Here is a 26,654-nt window from a genome sequence, read left to right as displayed (position 1 = left end):
TTAGACAGCTTCTGTGCAAAGAAAAACTTTCCCCAGATGCTGCATTGCCAGCAGTTTGTATTTATTTCAGATTTCCAGCATCTGCAGATTTTTGATTTTCACTTACAATGGAAGACTCCTCAGTCTTAGTAAGATTTGAATATTCACTCTTCTGATTTAAAGTGCATGTTCAAATGCAGAGTTCCAATGATTTTAATAAAGTTTATTATATAAATATTATTACACTAGTTGTTTTCAAGCTCAAGACCACCACCAAAATTGGTGATAAATGATTTTCCATGAATATTACACAGCATTTGAAGAGTAACTGAAGCTAATTAATGTAAATTTCAAGTTTACAGGTTTGACATGATCAATTAGGGATAAGTGAACAGACAGCTTCAGCATCTGGTAAAATTGTTCATTTTTTAAAATTAATTTTATTACCATATTTGTATATGGTAAAATTATTTCCATTGCATACCAAATTTTGTTTAACTGTTTGAAAACTACAAATAAAAATGATACAGGCTAAGTTTTGGAGAATCAACGCCATACTAATGTGCCTAATAACTTCTGTATTTAAGAGACAAAAACAAAATAAATGAATCTAAAATTTAAATTATACAAGTTTTGTCAAGAATATAAATTAATTATCCAGCTGCATGTCTGAGGAAAAAGATAAGCTAATGTTTTGGGTGAGGACCCTCGGTGGACCAAAGGTCCACAGGCTGTGTGAATGAGATAGATTGTTGATTATGAATAAGCAAATAAATACTTTCCTTTAATGGGTGTGGTCTGTACATGTGGGGGCAGGGTGAGGGACAGATAGAAGGATCACAGGATCAAAGTGCTAATGTATTAAGTACTAGACTGGAGAGCCATGGTCAGAGCATAGATTTAATAGACATAGCATACCATGCCTTGCATTTGAACATTACTTCAATTGACTTGAAACACAAGGTTAACATGACATTTAATTAATTAATTTGCATAATAGTAATCAGAAAAATCTAAGCAAGTTTCCAAACAAATCTATAGAAATGGTCCAATGACAGAATGTCTGTGGTACAATTAATACTGTTGGACCTACTTAACATCCTCTTTTTGCCATTCAATTCAGGTTTATGGGAGAGTATCTCTTGAACCCAAAGAAATGTGTGTTCCCTGTTCACAGGACTGATTTACAACCTACTGTATCCCCATTGAGAAAACTAAAATAGCCAGTCGAGTATTTATTCTAGAAATAATATTTATACACAAATTGTTCATTATAATTCAGATACTCATGTTTATAACAAAAAGTGTGAATATAATTCAAGATTATATCCCAACTTTTCTCACAAAAACCCCACAAGTTTAGGTTTTTCTAAGAATTTTATTTTTCTTCACAAGACTTTACGCACAGCAGTTGAGAGATTTTGAATGTACATTTACCACATATGTACAAACACAAGGTACCTGTCCACATTTCTTTTATACAAGCATTGTTTCAAACATCTCAGTAATTAAAGCAGCAAATCCTCAAAAACATATCTATTCCAAAGCAACAAATCACAAATATCACAATCAAACAGTTTCAAGCAGATTCAAGATTCCTTTCTTCTGGTGTGCCACTTCAGTGGATTACACAAACATGTGACTGTATAATTTTCTTGGACAGTACTTCTCCACCCCCCCCCCCCAAAAAAAATCCAACATCACAAAAATACCACGGATAAAATAGTTCAAATTATATATTTTTTGGCTCAATTTGTGGTTCAAGCTGAATCAATGGAAATTCATCAATTTGGTCTTACCAAAGAAGCAATATTCAAGATTGATATTGTTAATAAACAATGATGCATTTATTCTGCTTTGCCAATTCATACCAATTAAAGAACTATTGAGTAACTATTGTGATATTTATGTTTTTATAAATGTACCAAAATGACTTTGTATAAACTGCCCCTCCTTCCCCATCACAATGATATGCAAATATGGCACTGCAAAACAAGAACAAAATAAAACTCTGAAAATTTAATGTTTTCCCATAGAACAATATGCATATTTTCCTGAACTATGCTATTACATTAATTGCTTCGAAATAATTTAACAGTTAAGGTGCCAACTTATCTATTTTATTTGAACAATGATTAGTAAAGTTGGTGATTTACAGAAGAAAAGGCATTAGGTCGGTCAAAAGATTAAAATAATACTCAAAATTATGCTTAGTATCACAACAAAATATTTTAAACATAGAACATGGTCTAATTAAAAACATTTAAACTCAATAAGATCAGGGACATGTGACAACATTTTATGGAACATAAAATCACTATTCTTTCAAGAACAAGCATAAAACATTTAGTAAGTTGTCTTAACTATGGGAGAATTGAGGATTTGCACAAAGGGGACAGTTTATTATCAAACTAAAATACAAATTAATCAATTTTTCAGCATCCTTTAATATTCATTCTGATTGCATCTTTTTCTGTGGAGATCTTCCCTGAGTTGAATTTGTTGAGACTTTGTTAGCAAGACCTGTAAATAAATTTACTTTTTATAGAAATATGATAATTCAAACAATTATGGCATCAAAACTGTTACCCAAAGGAAAATCCAGTGGTGGTTTTGAGTGAAACATGGGGTACTTTGTGATCAGAGCATACTTCACGTCAATGGAGAACGCAAGGTTATAGGTTACAAATATCAACTTTACAATAAAATTTAAAAAAATTAATGTGGGCATTTCAGCTGAGTGAAAGAAAGTCAACACCCAAACTACAGCTTCTGTCCAGTCTGGGTGGCGAGCCAGAGCTATACTTTCTCCTCAAAACACACTACCTAGGAATAATGAGCATTTTTATAAAACTCCCAAGTACAAATACTCCCTCTGCCTTCTGTTGGCTGGATTAAAGTATTAGCTATGAAAGCTAATGGATTTTTGTTTGGAGCATCGGAGGCTGAGGGGCGACTTAATAGAAGTATATAAAATCACGAGAGGCACAGAAAGGGTAGATAGAGTCTTTTTCCCCAGGGTAGAAATGTCAAGTATTAGAGGGCATAGTTTTAAGGTGAGAGGGAGAAAGTTCAAGGGAAATTTATGAGGCAAGCTTGTTTTTTTTAAAAACACAGGGTGATAGGTAGATGCTCCTGTATGTATCAATTTTGCTGAGGTGGAGATGTTTGAGAGGTTCAATTTCCTAGGTGTAAATATAACCAGTAGTTTGTCCTAGTCCAACCACAAAGATGCTATGGCCAAGAAAGTACACCACTAAGGAAATTGTTCATGTCCTTGATGACCCCACCAATTTTTACAGATGCACCATAGACAGCATTCTATCGAGTTGCATCATAGCTTATGGCATCACAAGTATGGCAACTGCTCTGCCCAAGAATATGAGAAATTGCAGAGAATTATGAACACAAACTAGTCTATCACGCAAACCAGCCTCCCTCCCATTGAGTCTGTCTACACTTCCCAATGCCTTGGGAAAGCTGCCAACATAAAGACTCCTCCCACCTCAGTCATTCTCTCTTCTCCCCCCAGCCCCTGTTGAAAACACACCCCCAGGCTCAAGGAAAGCTTCTATCCCAGTTAGAAGACTCTTGAACAGACCTCTAGTACAATAAAGATGAACTCTTGATCTCGCAACCTACTTCATCATGGCCCTTGCATTTTATTTGTCTACCTGCACTGCACTCTCTGTAACTGTAACACTATATTCTACATTTTGTTATTGTTTTTCCCCTTTGTACTACCTCAATGTACTTACGTTTGGAATGATCTGTCTGGGCAGCATGCAAAACAAAGTTTTTCACTGAGTACTTGTGATAATATTAAACCAATTACCAATTAGATACCTGGAACTTGCTGCTAGGGCAAGTAGTGGAAACAGATATGATAATATTTAAGAGGCATTTAGACAAGCATGGAATGGAAGGTTATAGACTATGTGCAGGCAGATGGAATTAGTTTAAATTGGCATCATGGTCGCCACAAACATCGTGAGCCAAAGAGCCTGTCCCCGTGCTGTACTGTTCTATGTTGTGTGTAACACAGCCGATTTGTGCACAAGGATGTCTCTCTAACAGAATATGAAAAAGGACTAAAAACAACAAATGATGTAAACATGAAGCAAATCAGGCAGCTTCTGTGCAAAGGGATACAGAGTTAACTATTTCACTTTCCACCGATAGTGCTTGATCTGCTGAGCATTACCAGCAGTTTGTTTTTATTTCAGATTTCCAGCATCTGCAGAATTTTGATTTTCATTTACAATGGAAGAGGATTCCTCTGTTTTAGTAAGATTTAAGTCTTCATCCTTCTGATTTAAAGTGTATAACTGCAAAGCCAAGGGCAAGTATAATTAAGTTCAGAAATAGGTATGTTCAAATGCAGAGTTCCAATGACTTCAATTTGGTTTATTGTTTTTACATTAATTTTATAATTATTATATTTGTATATGATGAAATTATTTACATTGTGTACCAAATTTTGTTTCAATGTTTAAAAACCACAAAAATAAAAATTATATGGGTTAAATTTCAGGTGTTCAACTTTACACAGATGTGTATAATAATATGTATTTAAGAGATCAAAACAAAAGAATTTGAATATACAAGTTTTGTCAAGAATATAAATTAACCAGCACCATGTCTGAAGGAAAAGGTTACATGTTTTGCGTGAGAACTGTTGGTGGACCAGAGATCCACAGGCTGTGTGAATGAGATAGATTGCTGATTATGAATGAGCAAATAATTACTTGTGTCTTAAATGGATGACCTCTTATTTTTAGTGAGACCCATATTTCTAGATTCTTGTACAAGAGGAAACATCATCTTCACATCTGCTCTGTTAAGGCTTCTCAGGATGCTATAGGTTTCAATCAAGTCACTTCCCACTCTTTATCCATTAACATCCTCCCTTAAACAAGGAAATCAATACTTCATCCAGTATTCCAGGTGTGATCTTACTAACACCTTACTAAAGATCATCATTCCCACTATTGTATTCAATTCCCCAGCAATAAACAATAACATTGTTTACTTTCCATAATACTTGCTATATCTACATACTCGCCTTTCACAAGCCACGAACTAGGATACCAAAATCCCTCTACATCTCAGAGTTCTGCAACTATTTAGATAATGTACTTTTTTTTTATTTTTCCTGCCAAAATAGACACTTTCACATTTGCCTCACATTATTTTCTATCTGCCATATTTTGAAATTGAGGAAGCAGAGATAAACTAAAGAAAATGTATGATAATGAAGAAAAGCCACCAGTGGTATGTAATTTAAGGTGCACACAATCCTATTACACATTTTGATGCACTATTCAATTAGTAACATTAAAAACGAAATGTCCGAACCTGACTGGGAATTTCCTTTTTGTTTTTTCTTCTTCTGTAATGAGGATAACAAAAAAAAACAAGTTAGCGGACAGTTAAGTTTTCTTTCTAAGCTTCACCAAACCCACTCCTTTCTTAAGCTGGCATTTTGAACTCTCAAATCTTTGGTATCAAATGACAGCTTAAATTTTTTGCAATTAGTGTATTACCCACCATTTCCTCTGTCACTTACCACATTTCCTTTGGTGTTCTCATTCCCAATGTTGGATATTGAGGAGGAGGATGCACTTGCAGCAAATTCAGCACTTTTTTCTCCTGTAGCAAAGCAGAACAAACAACTCATCAGGCAAATATCAAATACAAGGACGTTAGTTCTATATCATGACATCATCACCAAAGGCAAGTCTCAAATGCAAATTTTTCCTCATTAGTTGATTACCACTTAAAACCAAACCAAAATTACCCTAAATAGGTTGAAAAATTATTTCAAGAAAGGCAAGTGGTGACAGTGCAATCCAACGAGGCAGTGTCATTTTCTCCAGAAATGGTGACCCACCTTGAAGTGGATTACTGCAGTGCCATTAGTTGCCACTTACACTGGCAATAAGCTGCTACAATGTTTTCTAACATTTGGTCAACTCAATGGCTAAGCCTTCCATAACGAATGAATTATCTATATAGATTCTTCATCATCTGATAAGTAAAACGAAGTTGTGATCTGTGACTTTAGAAATGAATATGAAAGTGTAGTTAGTCATGTTGCAATCTTACTGAATCCCATTGGTGCTGTATTATGGTTATCTAGCAATCAGTGGAATTGCTAATGACAGGGATTCAAATTTCACATGATAGCTGGGGAATTTGGATTGTTACTTAAATAAATATGAAATAAAAACAGCATCAGTGAGAGTGACAATGAAACTGTCAGGGTTGTTGTTAAAAAAAAACCTGTTTGATTCTTTAATAACCTTTGGGAAAGAAAATCTGCCATATTTGATCTAGTACTTATGTAGACATGCAGCAAAATTAAACATCTTTCCAAGTCAGTTGTGTGAAATGATTACTACAAAAATAAAACCAAATGGACCACCTGGCATCAAACTTGGCAGTGAATTTGAAAGAGACATACCAAGCCAAACTGATCCTGTTCATTGACATCAGGTGACTGTTCCAAAAGCTATTCCATGGTCAAGTGAAGCAATTAACACATTGTACTCAGAGAATACCATTTTAATGTTCCAAACTCCTGCAGCAACATTCTGTTCCATAGCAAGGCAAATCAAACAGAGGTGGTACACAATTCTTTTGATGACTAAGCCCCATATTCAGGGAGGACAATCTTCCAACATACTATGGGGTTCTACTATTGTGCTAAATGGCAGACTCAGGATAAATGCCACAGCTTCAATGAGGAGTGTCAGTATTGTATTCCACCAAAATCAGTAACTCGTGACCTTTCCCTCATTCTATATGCATCATCAACCCAGATACCAATTCTGATTCAATGAAAAGTATAGAAGAGAACATCAGGAGCAGCAACAGACCTAGCTGAAAATGAGGTTCCAACCAGACGAAGCTTCTATATACGATGATGCAACCACAACAGTAGAAGGACAGCTAAGTGATCTTACAGAGATGGATCAGATAAAATGCCAGTTCTCTTCCCAGCCTCTTTAAATCATCAGCAAACTGATCAAAAAGGTAATTGACAATACTATAAAACACCACTTAAATCACCAATAAATCTCCATGACAATGCTCAGTTTGTGTACAGCCAAGACAACATAGCTCCAGATATTCAAACACAGACGAGAGCTGAATTGCAAAGGTGGAACGCAGTTTCAAGGAGGCAATGGGAATCAAGGGGAGAAGTCATACACAGGTTGAAATCATACACAGGTTGAAATCATACACAGGTTGAAATCAAGGTCAAGTAACCGGTTGTAAGTGTTGGAGGGGAACCATCTCAGCCCCAGGATGCTACTAGCAGTGTTCTTCATGACACTATTCTAAACCTTCAATCTTCAGTTGCTTTATTAATCACAACCTCCCCATCACGTTAGATGCAAAGATTCTTTGGTGATAACTGCATATTGCCGCACGTTATTTGAATACATGCTTCACTACAGCAAGAACTGGACAAAATTCAGACTTGGGTTGACTCTTTAATGGCGAGTGCCAGGCAATTATCATCTCCAACAAGAGTCCAACAATCTTCCAATAACATTCAACAGCATTAACATTGCCAAATTTATCATCATCTTTATCCTTGGGGAGGGGGCAGGGGTGGAATTACCATTGGCCAGAAATCTAATTGTGGCCAGAGAAGCTGGTCAGAGATTGGGGAATACTGTAGCAAGAGACTCATCTCCTATCCACTATCTGCAGGATTTAAACCAGCCTGGAGGAGAGCAGTTCCAACAATACTCATAGAACTTGACACCATCCAGGACAAAACAGTCCCCATTCATTCATCCTCTCCACCACCAACACATCATGGCTGATGTGTACACCACCTACAAGGTGCACTTCATTAACTCACTAAGGTTTCTTTCACAGTATCTCCCAAACTAGTGACTTCCACCAAGGACAAGAGCAACAAATAAATAGGAACAATGTCTGTTCCCCTTCCAAGTCATATCATTCTGACTTGGGTAAATAATCATTATCATTGGGTCAAAATGCTGAAGCTCACTGACTAAAAATACTGAAGATATATTTAGAATATTAACGTGGCAAACATGCTGGCCTTTCCACAATGCAAAACAAAAAATTCACTCAAGCTATAAGCAATAACAGCTAAAAATGAACCTTAATTTCACATCTGTACCTTTGTGCCGAGGACATTCTTTTTTGATGTGGCCTTCCTTCCCACAGATAAAACAACGTTTATCTCTCTCCTCCTGCTTCTTCCTTTGTTCGGGATACTGCCTGGGAGTTCTGTCCCTGAGCATTTCATTTGCTGCTCTTTCTTCCTTTGACTTCCTAGGTGTACGAACCTCTGAATGTGACTCTCCTCCTTTTCCCGGAGTATCTTTTAAAGCTTGCCGATGCAGCTTTGGCACTTCCTTTTTTGGAGAATCTTTTTCGATAATTCTTCTTGTCTGTTCCAAGATTTTTTCCCATTTGCCAACGTTTACAAAATGGGTTTTAAGATCATCGAGATTTTGTCGTTGCCTTGCTTTGCTGCTAACATTCAAAAAAAAAGTTACAAAACAATTATTTTTGGCAAATTGAACTGACTGTATCCAGTGCAAGAAAATTACTTTTGCAAGATTGGTGGTAATGTAGTCTTTTGTCTCTGAGCAACACAAAGATTAAGAACTGCAATCAGGAACCAGATCTGCATGGGCAAACACCCTTTAATTTATTACTGAATGGGCAAAAATCTATTTACTATGGCAAAACTTATCTGCTCCCATGTGGAAGAATGTGAATAACATTTTAAACATCGATTGTAACTGCATTTCCATACTAGAAATAGGAGGAGTAGGCCACCTGGCCCATTGAGTCTACTCAGCCTTTCATCAAGACCATGGCTGATTTTCTCTCTCGGCAACATTTTTCTACACTATTGTCACATCCCTCATTTTCCTAATATGCAGAAATCTATTGATCTCTGTTTTGAATGAACTCATCTAAACTGGGCCTTCACAGTCCTCTGGGGAGAGAATTCCAAAAATTCACACCCTCTGCATGAAGAAATTTTCCCAAATCTCAGTCCTAAACAGCCTACCTCTTATTCTGTGACTGTGACCTTCGGTTCTAGACTCCACAGAGGAAACATCCTCCTTGCAACCAAATTACCAAGCCCTGTAAGAAGTTTCAAAGAGATCTTCTGTAAACTCCTGAGAATATAGGCCATGTCAACTTATTTTCTCCTCATTCAGCAAATCCACCATTCTTGAAACAATTCCACTCCCTTTATGGCAAGAACATCCCTTCTTAGATATGGAGATCAAAACTCTATACTTAAGGTGCAGTCTCACCAAGGTCCTGTACAATTGCAGCACAACTTCCTTACTCCTGTATTTAAATCCTTTCATAATAAAGGCTAACATACCTTTGCCACCTCAGGTTGACAGGCTCCAACCAGTGGGGTACTGCAGGGACAGATGCTTGAGCCCCAGCTATTCACAATCAATATCAACAATTTGGCTGAGAGGACTAAATGTTGTATTTCTAAATTGTTTTTAATTTTACATCATGATCCGCAGTGCCAAGATCATTACCTGCAACCAGACCAAACTCCTCCCCTATTAATAAATATCATTCCAAAATATAAAATGTCAAAGAAAGAGTAAAGCAATTTTGTGACCATTACACGTTAAATTGAAAACCAGTATGATCTCCCTTCAATCTGCGAAAATTAAGAGATGTATAAATGATTGATGAGATACTGCCCTGGTTCTATTTCTTTCAAAAAATAAAATTAGCACATTTTTTCGTGAATGAGTCTAATCTCCTACTTGAGTCACGTTCCCTGGGAACCCACTCCAACTGTGACACTTGCATATATCTGTTCGAAGGTTGGCATTCATGACCCTGAAATTGTACCCTTTTATGTGGCTTCTGGAAGTAGCATTGTATGATTAAATTTCTATCCTCCTATCATTTGTCTATGCATCAGAAAGTTTGGCTTTGCAATATCTCTTTTGAAAGTTGAAGAGTTCCAACTATTAATACATTGTTTATTGTCCTCCATGTACGGCCTCAGACTACAGTATTCAGAAAAGACCCAGGACATCCATCCTTTCTGCTCGGTATACCATTGCAATTTCAATAATTTCTTCAGAGATCTCATCTGCTCCCTTTCCTGTACCTTTAGCTCCTTTTGGTAATATGGCTACCATTACTGTACAGAGCACTTGAAATGTGGTAATAACTAAGATTCAACATATTTAATATAACTTTTCCACTTTTCAATTCTACCCCCTCTAGAATTAAACTCTAGTGCTTTTGTTTTAGCATTATTTACCTGTGCAACAGATTTTAGTGGTTTGCTCATTTATACTCCCAGATTCCTGTGCTCTTACACTTAGTTTTAGATTCTTATTTTCCAACCTGTTCTAGTAAGGCTTCACAATTACTGATTGGGCTGCAGCTGGAATAATGTTATCAGTTTTGTATCCTAATTTTAAAAAGGATGTCACAGAAATGAAGTACATCTAGGCAATACCAAGGTGGCACAGCTAGTAGAGCTGCAGCATCACAGCTCCAGCATTCAGGGTTCAATGAATCCTGACCTCTGCTGCTGTCGGTGTGGAATTTGCACTTTCCACGTGTGAATGCATGGGTTTGCACCAGGTGCTCTGGTTTCTCCCATGTCCTAGAGATGTGCGAGTTAATAGGTTAATTGGCCACTGTAAATTTCCCCTAGGGCATAGATGAATAGTAGAATCTAGAGGGAGTTGATGGGAATGTGGGGAGAATAAAATGGAATTAGTGTAGGATTAATGATAATGGGTGTTTGATGGTTGGCACAGAGTTAAAGTCGAGTTTATTGTCATATGCACAAGTACATGTATGCACAGGTGCACTGAAAAACTTACTTGTAGCAGCATCACAGGCACATAGCATCATATAAGCAGCATTCACAAGAAAAACATAAATTACACACAAATTATACACAATTTTTACAAGAAAAAACACAATTAGAACAAAAATAAAGTCATTTTAGTGCAAAGTTATCAGAGTGGTCATAGTGTTGCTAAACTGTGGTGGTGATTTGGTTTTTGCCAGTTGGTTCAAGAACCGAATGGTTGAAGGGAAGTAGTTGTTCTTGAACTTCAGGCTTCTGTACTTCCTGCCCGATGGTAGCTGTGAAAAGATAGCATGGCCCAGATGGTGGGGATTTTTGACAATAGATATTGCCTTCTTGAGGCAGCACCTCATGTAGATACTACCAGGAGAGATGTGCCTGTGATGCATTGGGCAGAATTAGTGGCTGAAGGGCCCATTTCTGTGCTGTTAATTTATGACATTCTTGAGGATGCTAGGGATGGGACTTTCTATCATGTATAGAGACTAGAGAAACAGGGACTGTGAACAGAACAGATGTGGTTAATGAAGGAAATGGCTGTATAGCTTTTATGCTCCCTGTACTATAAATTGAGACCTGGATTAATAATTGAGTGAACACAAATTCAAATTTCACCATGGTGCTCTAAAGATTTGAAAATTCAGTTTAAACAAAATTCCGGAAATAAAAAGCAGCTATTGGTAAAAAAAGTAAACAAGAAATTATTGGATTCTGAAAGTCTTAATGGGTTCACCAATGTCCATGAGTGAAGGAAACAAGCTATCCCTGATGCATTCAGTATTCAATTCCAATTCATTGCTAGCATTGTTAACTCTTAATTGTCCTGAAAAGAGGTCTAAATAACCATTCCATTCATTACAACACAATTTGTTCAAGTAAATAACCACATATGCCTACTCAATCATTGAGGTAATGAATTTTGTACTTGTCTACATTTGAGGAATAAATTTTTAAAGAATGTTTCCCAGCAATTTCTTTGTTGTTGGTGACATGAGATTTTCAAATCATCGCCATAAAAAGAAAGTGAAGAGAATGGCTAGATTTGTCTTTAAGCACAAAGATGTGTTCATACATAGGAAGTCCTAAAGAAAGTAGTAGAAGCTCAATGTGTTCACAAGTATAAAATATTTTCCCTCTTAAAATGAGAAATTCTTTGATTTGTATAATCAGCCATTATGCATTGAAACATAACATTTAAAATCAAATAAATTAAACAAGAATTGGAATTTTGAAAGAACTCCATTAATAACAAATGTGCACTTGAACTCCACGGTAAGCAATCCAATTTATTTCTCTCTTACCCTCTCCGCATTGGACAATCTTTCATAAAATGTCCGATTTTTCCACAAATTCTGCAGCATCTGTCATTTGGAGCTCCCTTCCCCTCAGTCAGAATTTCTGGATCAAAGAAATACTCCTTCAATTAAAAAAAAGTTAAGTTACACATACTGACAATCATAGCATCTGCAAAACTGGCAGTATTTTTGGTAACAGTGCTTCTGGTAAAAACCAAAATGAAACTACTTAGAAATTAATGAACTGAAAATTTCAAACATTTTCCTGAATATCAGATAGGCTTTTTGTGTTAAGGAAAGCTTTACAGTATGCTCATGTTTGATCTTCTTGGAGTTGTTGCCATGATTACCAGTATATTGCACCATTCAACTGTATTGCAATTCAATACATTCATGTGGATTCAAGCATTGCCACCTAGTTCCTCTTTCTATCTTGCAGATGTTCAGTCACTTCTCTTACTGCTTGGATTTTCAACTCTGTGGCAACCATCAAGAACCCATTTTCATTAATCCTACACTAATTCCATTTTATTCTCCCCACATTCCCATCAACTCCCTCCAGATTTGACCAACACCAGGATTTTTCTATCTTTGTGAAAGCAATGAAGTGGTGGCAATTACTTTTCAAGCTAAGATAACTTGAGTTTGAATGCAAGCAGCAAGGGACCATCTCGGCATACAGCCATAGTGGATACACAAACGTCCATGAGCTCATGTCAAAGAAAAACTGTCAGCTGTTGTCCCACATTAGACTACACTGTTTTCTCTTAAACATTTCACAGAATTAAATACTACTCAAACCCTTCTTATCATTTTAGGCCAACTGTACCTCAAGGCTGAATTCCCTCTAAGGCTGAACTCTTGCTGAGGTTAAACTCCATACTCTTAGCCTTTTGCACTTCCTTGGTCTCTCGCTGCTCAATGGCGAAAGGACTGGTGGCATACCAGATGGCACTAATTAAAAATTAGGATATTAGAAATAAGAAGGGAAATGGAATGTCTGCTTTTAATGTCTAAAAGATTTGTGCATTTGGTTACCAAGGAAGGCCACTAAATCAGATACTGTATAGTGCTTTTATGGAAAAGGGATATGATCAATTTTGTAAACCAGGTTGACCAATAAAAAATGGATACATGTGATGGTTTTCAATAGCTTACAAATCTTTGCATTTCTTTTGATGCTAATGATAAATACTCAGCTGGAATTTTGGGAGAGGATATTTTTGTTTAATTTTTAGATTGATCTCTAAGAATGGGCAGTGAGTACAAACAATAACTTTTTGAAATAAAATAACATCACTTTTGAATTAAACAATGATTTTCTTCCCTTTTCCAAATTAAAAACAATAACCAATTACTTTATTTAAAAATTAAAAAAACTTATCTTACTTGTAACTAGATTGATATCATAAATATGGAATAAATTTACTCCTTAACAAAAGCTCAAGTGATGTTCAGAAAGTATGCGAATTACCAGACACAAATATAATAACATACCATAATCATGGGATATTGTACTGGGATGTGTTTAATTGGTGTTCCAAAAACTTTCCTCCCATTGATGAAAGCTTTCATGATAAAATTTGTCACTGAGAAAACAGAACAATCAGCTTTAAATCAGCGGCACATCTCTGATAATGGAAATCATTTGATGAAGGGCAAAGTGAAACTTACTCTTTCGAGACAATCCAGCTCCAAGATTATGGTTGAGGTCAAATGGATCTATTTTAAACAAAATCTATTGATTACACTTTGAGAAAACTACTTGGAGTTTATAATTAAAACAAACTCTAGATTTTAAAAGTTCAGTATGAATATTACATGCTGAAATACTGTTCAAATAAATTATGAAAAGGTCAGAACTACTTAGCACATGAAATAGTAGAACAAAAGAAAGAGGGGCAATTAAAGGACATACAGCTGGTCTCAAAAACAACAATAACCTGTTTTTACAAAGCATTTTTAATGTAGCAGAATGGCCCCAAGCTACTTGGCAGAAGCATTATTAAATTAAAAGCAAAAAGTGCAGAAAAATCAGCAATAAAAAAAACAAAATGCTTTCAATACTCATCAGGTTAGACAGAATCTGTAGACAGAGAAACACAAACAAATCCATTTCTCTCTCTCCAGATGCTGTGTCGCCTGCTGAGCACCTCCAGCAATTTCTATAATCAAACTAAATTTGATACCGAGCCACATAAGGAAACATTAGGGAGGACAAACAGAAGTTTGGTCAAAGAGGAGGGTTTTAAAGGATCATTTAGTGGAAGAGAGAAGCAAACATTTAGGGAAGGAACTTTACAGCTATATGCTTTGGCAGGTGAAGGCATGGCCAACAGTGGTTAAGTGATTAAATCTGAGGATGATGAAAAGGCCAGAAATGGAGTCATACAGCTACTTTGGAGGGTTATAGCAAGAGGTTGCAGGATGTCAAAGAACAATTACTGGGCATACTAAAGGAGGAGTATAAACAGCTAGTGGTCCACAATGGTATTAACAACAAGAGATTAAAAAAAGACATTATGATCTGCAACATGAATTTAGGGAGCTACATCACACATTAGACAGCAGGATCTCTAAGACTGTCATCTCTAGACAATTTCCAGTGCTATGTCCTAGTAAGTGAAAGAATTGGAGGATAGGTAAGGTAGGTAGGTAGGTGGTCAGTTAGGTGAAGGAGCAGAGGTGGGGTGCTGTGGGGGGGGGGGGGGGGAAGAGGAAGGAGAAGGAGAGGGTAAAACTGGTAAGGCAGGGATAGAATTTTCCATGAGAATGAAAAAACATCATAATACAGTCATATAGCGCGGAAACAGGCCCTTTGGCCCAACTAGTCCATGACGACCAAGATTCCCATCTAAGAGCAGGAAACACATCATGGTGGGTCCCATCCAAAGTTGAATGGCAGCATGAAATTTCAAATACCTACAAGAACCAAGAAAACATCACCTTGCCCTGTCTGATTGCAGCCATTACCCAGGACAAGCTTGTAATGTTCTAGCCTTCTCTTTCACACCTATCTATCTGCTGTGATTTTTGGCCTGGCTCTGTGCCATCTCCACCTCAGCATCTAACTGGCGAGACAGGGAAGGATGCAATGTAGCAACTTTGCAGTCAGTAGACTATTTTGCCCACCTGCACAACATGGCAGCTCAAGCTATGCTCAAGTCACAAAATTGTAGATTCCAGCATCTGCAGTCTCGTGTCTCCCACACTAAACTGAAGCCTTTACTGCTACAATTCCCTCAGCACCTTGTTCAATTCCACAGTGGATCATAATTTGCAAACATAGACAGTGTGCTCCATCCAACTCCACCGCTGGTTATAGGATCACCACTGAATTGCTTGGTACAAATCCAGCAAGAAGGCAATACGCAGATAATTTATCTTTTAAAGCCATATTTATTTGCCATGGTGCATTAAAATAGTATTATTAATGCAAATGCCAAATTGGATATGTTAACAGCTACTAATTTACAGCCCTACTTTTAACTTATTTTCCCAGTGCTGTTCGAATAAAATTACTATCCACGACATTTTCCAATATATCTGCTCCTCAATGAACTGACCAACTAGATTAACTAAAATCTATTATGTAACCACACAAAATGACAATAAATCATACTTGCAAGTCTTACCTTCTATTACAATATATTTAGATGTCCACTGCTTCTTAAAGGTTGTGAGTAGAGACTTTCGCCTGATGCTAATGACGTGTTCTTTAAAGTCAAACTCCTCTGTGTAGAATCTGAGAAGCCCCAGCCACAACTCTCCAAGGGATTCTTTATTCTTTCCATAGTCCGACCATTTATTTTTCTACAATTGTAAAGTAATAGGACATCATTAATTTTCAGCCATCTACTGGGCTTCTTCGAACACAAGCTTAACAACAAGCCCCACCAAAAAAAACTTGAGATGTCACTGCACAGGAACACCGACTGAAGATAAGAAACTGAATATAGTTTGTAAAAATAACCTGACTGTTTAAAGTGACTCACCAGTTCATCCAGTTTATCAAAATAATACACATTCCAACCATCGACAAACTGTTCTGGCTTTTTTATCCCATGATATATCTGAAAATTAGTGAAATGTTGAATTGTGTTAATTCTATAAAACAAAATTAGTTTCCCAACAGGGATTTATTATTACATTAGGCGTAGCATTTTATGAGCAGTAAATCGGATGCTTATTTTATACAATTTCAAAAATATAAACTACATATATCCTTTTGTACTCACTACAAGGTTTTTTGGCCCATTGGGTCCATGTCAGCTATCACCAGGACAATCTCTGCACTCCCATTACCCCCTTACTCATTTTTCTGTATCCTGGAACCTATTCTCTCACACATGCCCATCAACTTCCCTTTGATTCCTCTGCCCCTTAGCTTAGATCAAGCGTTAATTTACAGTAGCCAATTAACCTACCAGGTCACCTTTGGGATGTTGGAAGAAACCAGACCATTCTGTGGAAACCCACAGGATCACAGGGAGAATATGCAAACTTCACATAGACAGCAGCCGAGCCCAAGACTGAACCCAGGTCACTGGACGTGTGAGGCAGCAGTGCCAACTGCCACAACATTATCTCCCGATTTATCTGTCTTTTTAATATACTGCTCCACATATCTATTGAATGTGTCCACTGGTGGGTGGGAAGCGAGAACAAAGAATCCTATTGTGGTTCTGGGAAAGGGGGGAAGGGGAACAGCAGTACAGGTAATGATGTGGCCATTGTTGAGGGTTCCGTTAACCCTTCAGGAGTGAAATCCTTGATTAAAGAAAAACACCCCATTGATTCCATTCACTTTTTCCAAAAAAGTTGTTTTTGGAATCCATATGGGTCCGAGCATTACCCACCTTTCATTCTTTATTTCAATCTTTTTCAGATTCTGCCCTTCATTTTACATCTGGTATAGTGAAGACATTGACAGAGTGTTTTCCATTTTTGTCTCAAATGAAAAATTTTACCAACTTTGCTTAATTTTCACCTTTCAAATAGTTAAGTGAAGAAGGGAAGAATCAGAGTTGGACTTGCTCTCATTCTGGGATTGGCCATTGATCAAATCCACCATTAAGCCCACTGACTCTCCTATTCGTCTTCGTTACACTTCTATCCACCCATCTTTCCCCATGGACTCAATTCCATTCACTCAGTTTTTGCTACCTCTGTCATATCTGGTCTGCCAATGCCACCTTCCAGATCATTGTCTTTCATGTCGTACTTTATCCCCATCGAAAGATTCTCCTTCACCATGGGCGGTATTGGTTATACCTCATACACTTCCAACCTTATTCCTTCCCCTTCTTTCCAGAACCACGATAACTTATTCCACAATGCTCCGGTCCACTCTCCAATCACCCCAAAATACCCCTTCTCTTTGGTACCTTCCCATGCAAGCACAAGAGATACAAGACCCAAATACCACTTCCAGCTGAAACAGCAATTTACTGTAATTCTTTCATTTGCTGCTCAAATGTTGCCTCTATAAATTGGGGAGACCAAACACAGACTATGTGAAATAGACCATCTGCAAAGGGATATTGAGATTCCAGTCACCTAAAACTTTTAATATTTGTAACTGCAGTTTTTCTTTGCACCAATACTGCCTGATCTGCTTGGTGTTTCCAGCTTTCCCTTTTGTTTCAGATCTCCAACAACAGTGCACTACATCTCACAGTTCCAGCATGTCCTTTTTTTTCTCCCATTCATCTGTTAACTGAAAAGCACTGAGAGCAATAATGTTACTTGGGCAACCTTGATCTGCATCCGATTGCAGATAACCATCTGTTTGTACCACCCATCAGACTCTCTGCAACTTAAAACATATTTTTCCAGTTTTATGACGGGTCATTGACCTGAAATATTGACTCTCTTTCTCTCTCACTGCTGCCCAAATTGCCATGCACTTCCAGCGTTTGTCTTTGTTTCACTTTACCCTTTTCATTTACCTTGCCCTATCATTTCTTCTGTTCTGTAATCTCTCCTGCAATTTACTGCAACACCGTTCTTTCTCCACTTCCTCCTTTTTATGGACTCCATACCTGCTTAAAACTGGGTACATTCAACATTTGTGTATTTTATTCAAAGGTTATTCCCTCAAATGTTAACTTCTTTCTCAACGGACTAATCTGTTCTGTATTTCCAGCATAATCTGTACATATTGTTCAATTAATTCCAGTTACATACACAATTCAGCTTTGCTCTAATATACAAAAATTCAACCGATGTTCACACAGTAAGATACTAGTGACACCTTGCAATAAACAAAATATATCCCCCATACAACAGTTTGCAGCAAAAAATTACATCTAAAACACAAGCTGCTTGTTTCGAAAATAAGGCAAGTTCATTTTTGCATACCTCTTGAAGGACAGGAATTACTGGTGGCTTCCTTTGCTGTAGGAAGTAAAGTGCCATTAAAGTATATGCATACGATGAAAGGCTGCCTCTGGATGCATCACCAATATCGCACATCTATATAAAATGAAGAGAGATTTCTTGTACACTACTTGCAGTCTTTTGACACCAAAAACAATGGCTCCAAGAGAAATAAAATGTAGGTTTATACAATGGCTTCCAGACAACATGCATAATTCAACTGCCCATAGATTCCATTTGTCTACTTATGGAATGTGGGCATCACTAACAAGCAGCATTTATTGATGAAGACACGAGAGACTGCAAATGCTGGAACCTGGAGGAACTCAGTGGGTTGAGCAGCATCTGTGGGATGAAAGGAATTGTCGATGTTTCGGGCTGAAACCCTGCATCAGGGCTGACTACTCAGCCTTTGAACTCCTCTTGCAGCCTTTAGACTGCAATATCCTGATAGTTAGCTACACAAATGTTTCAGCCTCATCACTGACATCCATGTTTGGGTTTGATAAATAACATCAGCAGATTGTTTGCCCAGATGCAGGGTTTCGACCCAAAACTTCGACAATTCCTTTCCTTCCACAGATGTTGCTCGACCCACTGAGTTGATCCAGCAGAATGTTTGTTGCTCCAGCATTTATTGACCATCCTTAATTTCCTTTGAAAAGCTGAGGGTAAACAACCTTCACAAGAGGAACCTATGACGGTGCTTCCACAGTACTGCTGGGTAAAAACTTCCCACAGTAAAGTAGGAACAGCAATACAATTCCAAGTCAGCATGATATGCAACTTGATAAGAACATAAAAGTGGTAGTGTTCTCATCGGTCTTCTGACCTTGTTCTTCTTGGTGGTAAAGGTCATGGTGCTGGTAAGCAGCAGTAACCAAGTTGAGTAACTACAGTGCATTTTGCAGATTTTATACACTGCAGCCATAGTGTGCATGTGGAGGGAGTTAACATTTTGGATGCCAATCAAGTATTTTTCCTGGACGATAAGTGGACAATATTTGATCAAGTGTTAAGTCATCTGCCACAGGTTACACAGCCTTTGAACTCCTCTTGCAGTCATTAGACCATAACATCCTGATAGTTAGCCACACAATTGGTTCGGCCTCATCACTAACACTCATGTTTGGGTTTGATAAATAATGCTATTATTTTTTGCATTGGACTTAAAATATTTGCATGGAATACCATTCAACTAAGTAACTAATTTTAATATTTAAAGCACAAATATGTCAAATGATATAGAGCCTCAAAGTTCCATCTCTAAAAACACACAAAATTTTAAATCAGTTCTGATATGCAAAAAACCACTTACCTTGGCGAAAACCTTCATAGTATAGCCTATATATTTCACCCTTGGATCAATTCCTGCATAACAAGCTAACAGTCCAGTGTTGTGCAAGGCCTGCAGAAGGAACATACATTTGTTGAATCAACCAGACTGCAATCAACTAAGATTGCCTCAAACATAAATACGAACGTGCATTGTACAAAAATGCATAAGGTTGGTTTGTCCTAAAAAAAAATGCTAATGGTGAAAATGATTAAAATCCCAAATTTATTTTAATTTCATGGTCTTTCGTTAAATGCCTAAGATCAAATGTACAAAAATAAAGCATTTAAACCTTTAAAGGACTACATAACACTATTTACTAATATTGCATTTAACTGAATTGTCACATTTCTTACCAGAGTGTTATATAAACTAATGTCTCCCTCAAGGCCACTTCTTACATGGTAAAATTTAACAATTGGAACTTTTGCAGTTGTAATGGGCAGAATGTTCTTTAAGCCTAGTGTTATAAAATGAAATCAGAGATTAGAATTTCAAAAAGCCAAACAATGCAATTATCATAATTGATAAGGTGCCAAAAAAATGAGTGCTTGAAATCTGATCAAAAGCATAGATATGTAGAAATATACAGAAAATCAGTTTGAATGTAAAGAACATCAAGCAAGTCTATATTTTTAGATAGATCTTTCAGTAACCAACCAGCCGAGCACAGTAGAATACCTGTGATGGGTAAATACAATAGGTTGAAATGAGATTCTTGGTTGCAGATGAATATGCAAGTAGAGTCCCTAATAAGCAGAATGATCCTAGCCAAATCAAGTGACATAATTTGACAAGATATGTGCTACTAGCAAGCTACACTACAAAATGCTCAGAGGGTAACATACAAACAAGTTAATGGTACACAGAGGAAGACTTTAAGGGGACCAGATTTAAGAGCTAGATGTAACAAGCAAGATTCTTAGAGTAAAAGCTGACACAGGGAAATGACCTGTCCAATCGCTTGTTTGATTGTCATGATTAGGAAGCCTCAGGGGAATGAAGACACAGAAAAAGACAAGATTGAGGAGCAAAACTGTGGACTGAAAGTTCAGTTTGGAGCCAGTAAAAAGCTGAAAGTGGTTAGCACAACACAATGCAATCAAGCAACCATCGAGGAATACAAGGATGCATTAAATGCTGAAGGAACAAACCCACATAAGACAAGCAAAGGAATGGAGGTTGGTCCAGTAACATAATAGCACATTCTAATTTCAGAAGGCATTGGTGCATGTTCCACATTAATGGAAGTTCAAAGTTTGACCCAGGGGACCAGCAAAGCAAAGCCAAGCCCAGGAATTCACAGTCAGGATCTAGTCCAGAAACCAAAAGAGCAGAGCAAAGCCCATGAACTAGCAGTATGGTAGTTCATGGTATCACACCCCAAGAGAAAGATCAAGGAATGGGGAAGAAATGGGATCGAACAAGGGGTTGTAGAAGCCAACCCAAGGAAACTCATGGGCAGTCTTAGAAAGCACTTAGCAACAGAGATGTTGATGTCCTAGACTTTATTATGAGCAATGAAAGCATGTCAGAGCTTGGGACAATATTTCCCAGTAGATGAAATATCAGTCAACAGATGAGTGCAGAGTCTGAGATTGAGTTGGATTAGCAAAGATCTTTGAAAGAGCTGCAAAGCAGAAGACAAACGTGTTCTGCTCCCTCCAATGGTAGAGGCAGCATTTCATTAAGGGCTATAATAATACTTCAAACTGCAGGTAAATTAAAATTAACTTGTTACCTTTACCTAGAGGCAGAAGAGCAAGGGCAGAGCTCTGGGTGTGTGGTGCAGGGGTGGCACAATGGAGGAAGACATAGAAATACTAACAGGTAACTGCAAATGTTCTACAGAAGAGGAATTCCATAAAGTTCATTCATCACAGGCTGTGAAGTTAAGGTGTTATTTTGTTTCTCTGACAAGATTATGTATAATTTTACAAATTTAATACAGGTTAATGCAATGAATTCAATCGTATTTGCAAATAGTTTTAATGCATAGGCTTTAGCAGACAGAGAGAGGATTTTAATCCAGGTCCTAAACAGGAAAAAGTAACTAAATTCTTAAGTTCTATCCTAACTGAGCCTAATGAAACGATTATGGTTTGTGCACTGAATTTAGGATTTCTTTGCTTTCTTGGCCCTATGCATCCCATGTGGCAGGATGTGCTCACATGACCTATCAAAACCAAGTAGAATTTTGGCTATCTAACCCTCAGTGAAAATATTTTCTAGCATTGTGAGGGAACATATTGAATTTGATTATTCTAATCATGAGAAAAGATTAAAGAGGCTTGGCTTATTCACACTGAGAAAGAGGGACCTTCAAGATAATGTGCCAGAGTATAAGATTAATGAATAGATTGACAAAGTCCAAATTTAAAGGACAATGTTAAACATTAACAGCAATAAGAACATTTTATGAGGACATTTCTTTAATTGTGTCATTAATTTGTTTTTTTTTACTTTAAATGGGACATTTGATGAACCATTTCTGCATTAAATATTCAAGGTGGAGAGTCTGGCCCATTCCAATCCAACTTGGGGGAGCAGAGTGAAAGTAGATTTGTTCCGATAACCTGACAACACTATACCAGAACTACAGAAATGTAGCTAAAATTAAATGAACGACATTTCATTTTCCACTATAGAGCTCTCTCACATGGATGAGTAAACTTTTCTTATTGAAAACAGCATTTTAAGTATTAACAGATCTGTACAATACCTGGATTCTTTCTGAGCACTCTTGCCAGATCCTCAATAATCTTGATACAATTTAATCCCTGCAAGATATTAAAAAAGATTAGTTAACTTTTCCCTTTTGTCCTTTTCTGCTATTTTTCATAACCATCACTAACATGGTTCTCAGATGTTCAACATTATGGATTAACAGGTATGTGGAGTCATTTAAGAGATAAAATATTATGGTCAATTAATAATTTTTAAAAATATGCACTTTTTATAGATGCAACCAGCATAACAGCCAAAACAAATAATGAGAAAATGCAAAGCAATTCAGGTTATTGCCTTATTGATGTAAATGTAATTAGTACAGGAGCAAGAAATCAAAAGATGGAACCTGCATTGAATAGACAACTACACCGCATGCAATTATAAACAAAGGGTTCGGGGATATTTTGGATAATGATTGACTGCAGTAAAATGCATAATACAAAAATATCAGGTTACACTAGCAGAGTAAAATACAATTCCAAATGTAATAACACTACTGGACAATGCATTGGTCATAACCCATCAAAACTGTCCATATTTCTGGTCAATTAACCTGATGGAGAACATAATCCAGCTTTGGGAGGTATCACATTGAATTTGATTACTCTTACTATGAGAAATCAATTCTGAGCAAAGATTAGTGAAGCTTGGCTTGTTCTCTTTGGAAGAGCAAAACCTTCAAGGTGATATACTGGAGTTTAAGATTATGGAGCAGATTTATGAAGTTCAACTTTAAGGATAAAATTTAACATTAACAGCAATTAGAACTTTTCGCCAAGGCAACTACTCTAAATGTATTTTTAATTTAAGAAAACCATTAATAAACATACCTCTGCTGTTTCCCGGTCTTCAAACGTCATACAAATGTCAAGATCACTTTGCCTAAAACCAAACCCATTCTTGGAAGACCCAAACAAGCAGAGTTTTGCCTTAGCTGTAAAATAATAAATTGCACTATTTTTTTTTCAAAATAACATTTGGAAAATTGAAAATAAGATGTCTTTTGTACGAAATACCACCACGAGGAATTCCATTACTTCTATTTGCAGTATCAAGCACAAGGTAAAGCAAATCAGGACAGTTTCTGCTTTCAGCAAAATGTGCAAACACATCAAGCATTACTTTTAAAGATAGTATAAACATACTTCAATAACATACTTTCCAAGAGAACTTTATTTTATTGAAAGACATAATTTCTGGGTCTTATTCAACAAAAAGATTCTTAACTTTAGAAAATATGCACGGGCCAAATTTGCTAGTTCATGCAATAGGGGAACTTGATCTTTTGCAGAGGCAAAGATCAGCAAAATGGACAGGCACAGATTTCAAAAGGAACAGGTCAGATGAAGCGATCTCTATAAAGCAGGAAAGTGTTTCTACTCTTTTCACAAATGCTACATATATTTGATGTCCAGGTATTTATAGGATAAATGCTGCAGTGTGTCTTTATATCCCTGTTTGCTGAGAGTCCAGGAGTATGTTCAGACCACAATCCATTTTGAATTTTTGCATTTCAAGCAGTCCCAATGTCCGAGATCAAAAAGACAAATGAATGTTGGGACTGCCCTAAAGCATTTTATAGAAATGAACTGTGAATGTTCCTCTTCAAGTCAGCAGCCAGACATAAGGGGCAAGAAAATTAAAAATCAGTTGCCTCCATTAAGGTTGACATTTTTCATGAAATTATGTTAAGTTTACACTGCAGCAAACAGTACAACTCCCAGTATACCTTGCATCAAAATAAGTTATTTTTCATATTATTTTCCAGTAGTAACTGCAGGAAGGTTAATTTGCTCTTTTATTAAAATTCATTCATTGGTTTCTGGCAAGGAGAGTCTGACAATACACAAATTGAATAATGATGGCAGAATTACTTCCCTGAAGAACCCAAGGAAGCCCGATGTATTTTTAAATGACAATCCAGTGGTTTTGTGGATAGCATTACACTAGCTCTTTATTCCTGATTTAATAACTTCAAGTGAAATTTTCCAGCAGCCACAGTGCAGTTCAAACCTATCTGCATCAGGCTTTCGAATTCCAGTCCAATAACTGAAATATTATGCTGATGAAGTTGCCTCTATTATGCATACACTTGGTGCATAAATAAATAAAATGAATTATATTTATACCATCAAGTTCTCTCCTGATAAACATCTGCAGGTCCACCAGAATATGTTCACGTGCCTGAATTTCCAGACGATCTGGGGAAAAGTCAGCTGAGTTGAAAAAGCAAGAGGTTTAGTTTCAATTAGTTATTTGATGCCTTGACAAAAATCTTTCAACTTCCAAGGTTATCAATTAAAGACATATTACACTGCTGATACCTCTTAACAAATCCAATTCCTCTGTCAATGCTGGCACATTTCTACAGATGTACAGTGGAGAGCATTCTGACTGGTTGCATCACTGCCTGGTATGGAGGCTCCAATGCACAGGATCGAAAGAGGCTGCAGAGGGTTGTAGACTCAGCCAGCTCCATCACGGACACAACCCTCCCCGCCATCAAGGACATCTTCAAGAGGTGGTGCCACAAGGTGGTGGCATCCATCATTAAGGACCCTCACCACCCGGGACATGACATCTCCATGTTACTACCACTGGGGAGGTGGTACAGGAGCCTGAAGACCCACATGCAGCATTTCAGGAACAGCTTCTTCCCCTCCACCATTGGATTTCAGAACAGTCTATGAACCCATGAACACTCTCTCGTTATTCCTCTATCGCACTATTTATTTATTTTTATAACTTATAGTAATTTTTGTCTTTGTCTTACACTGTACTGTTGCCACAAAACAACAAATTTCATGACATATGTCAGTGATAATAAATCTGATTCTGAGACATGCTTTAATAAGCATTAAAAAATGTTTATTTTGGGGAAAAATGTTTAACCAATAAAATAGTCCTGCTTAGCAAATAGGACAAGTTTTAAAAACAAAAAGATCTTTTAACTCTTTTCCGAGAATCATGATCTTCATTGTGATCCTATAATACATGTAGCTCAGATCAAATTCTTATTACTTTACATTTTAAGGAGCTTACTGAATTCATCCCACTCACACAGCTAAAATTATAACTAAAGCTGGTGAAGTTGACTGATGTCTCATTCTACCATACAATCAAGCTGGGAATCAACCCTTTTTAAATGAGGGGTGCAGGAAGGTTTGGTTAGGCCACATTTGGAATATTGTGCGCAGTTCTGGTCGCCATGTTACAGGAAGGACGTGGAGGCTTTAGAGGGCGCAGAAGAGGTTCACTAGGATGCTGCCTAGATTTTAGAGCATTAGCAGCAAGGAGAGGTTGGATAAACTTGGATTGTTTTCTCTGGAGCGTCACAGGCTGAGGGGCAAGCTGATCAAAGTACATAAAATTATGAGAGGCATAGACAGGGTAGATAGTCTTTTTCCCCAGTAAGGAAACGTCAAATACTAGAGGGCATAGTTTTAAGATGAGGGGGGAAAACTTAAAGGCAAGTTTTTTTAAAAAACACAGAGAGTGGTGGTGGCTGGAACATGCTGCCCTGGGAGGTAATGGAAGCATTTATGATAGCCACATTTAGAAGCCATTTAGATAGGCACATGAACAGGCAGATGGAATTAGTTTTAAACTGGCATCATGGTCAGCGCAGACATGATGGGCCAAAGGGCCTGTGGCTGTGCTGTAATGTTCAATGTTCTATGAGTGCAGAAGGATATGCCACGAGCAGCATTAAAATCCAAGGGTCAACGTGGTGAATCTGTCATATTAGATTATTACACGTGCAGTTTTTGTTGAAAACATACAAATTTTGTTGAAAGCGTACAATAGACAGAGCAAAGCTATTCCAAAACCAATGGTTCAGATCAAGGCTCTGCAGTGGAATGGTGGTGGAAAAATAAGCAGCTGACGTGAGTAGAAAGACTTCAAGAATATCCCCCTTCTCAATGAATTTAGGACTTAGCAGAGTGCTGGAGACAAGGCTGAAGGCACTTGCTACACAAGATCTGAATGGATGATCATCTTGACTTCTTCCTGAGATCCCAACCATGAAATAAATCAGACTTTAGTCAAAATG

At 37.2% G+C, this 26,654-nt stretch overlaps 1 protein-coding gene across 1 annotated transcript in view; it reads right to left on the bottom strand.

Annotated features, from left to right (window-relative positions):
• Positions 1-984: 984 nt before the first annotated feature.
• LOC127572910 (terminal uridylyltransferase 7-like) overlaps positions 985-26,654 on the bottom strand; it is a 69,011-nt gene continuing 43,341 nt past the window's right edge. The window contains 15 exon segments of the mRNA XM_052020637.1: positions 985-2,502; positions 5,338-5,371; positions 5,549-5,631; positions 8,147-8,505; positions 12,160-12,275; positions 13,651-13,742; positions 13,828-13,875; positions 15,789-15,966; positions 16,149-16,226; positions 18,517-18,630; positions 19,853-19,942; positions 20,227-20,330; positions 22,593-22,650; positions 23,431-23,534; positions 24,730-24,816. Coding sequence (XP_051876597.1) covers positions 2,432-2,502; positions 5,338-5,371; positions 5,549-5,631; positions 8,147-8,505; positions 12,160-12,275; positions 13,651-13,742; positions 13,828-13,875; positions 15,789-15,966; positions 16,149-16,226; positions 18,517-18,630; positions 19,853-19,942; positions 20,227-20,330; positions 22,593-22,650; positions 23,431-23,534; positions 24,730-24,816 — 1,616 coding nt within the window. The 3' untranslated portion in view covers positions 985-2,431.

This window comes from Pristis pectinata, chromosome 7 (genome assembly GCF_009764475.1).
Source record: "Pristis pectinata isolate sPriPec2 chromosome 7, sPriPec2.1.pri, whole genome shotgun sequence".
Taxonomy (NCBI): Eukaryota; Metazoa; Chordata; class Chondrichthyes; order Rhinopristiformes; family Pristidae; genus Pristis; species Pristis pectinata.
Note: the sequence above shows the minus strand (reverse complement) of the source record. Positions and strands in the feature narration are given on the sequence as shown.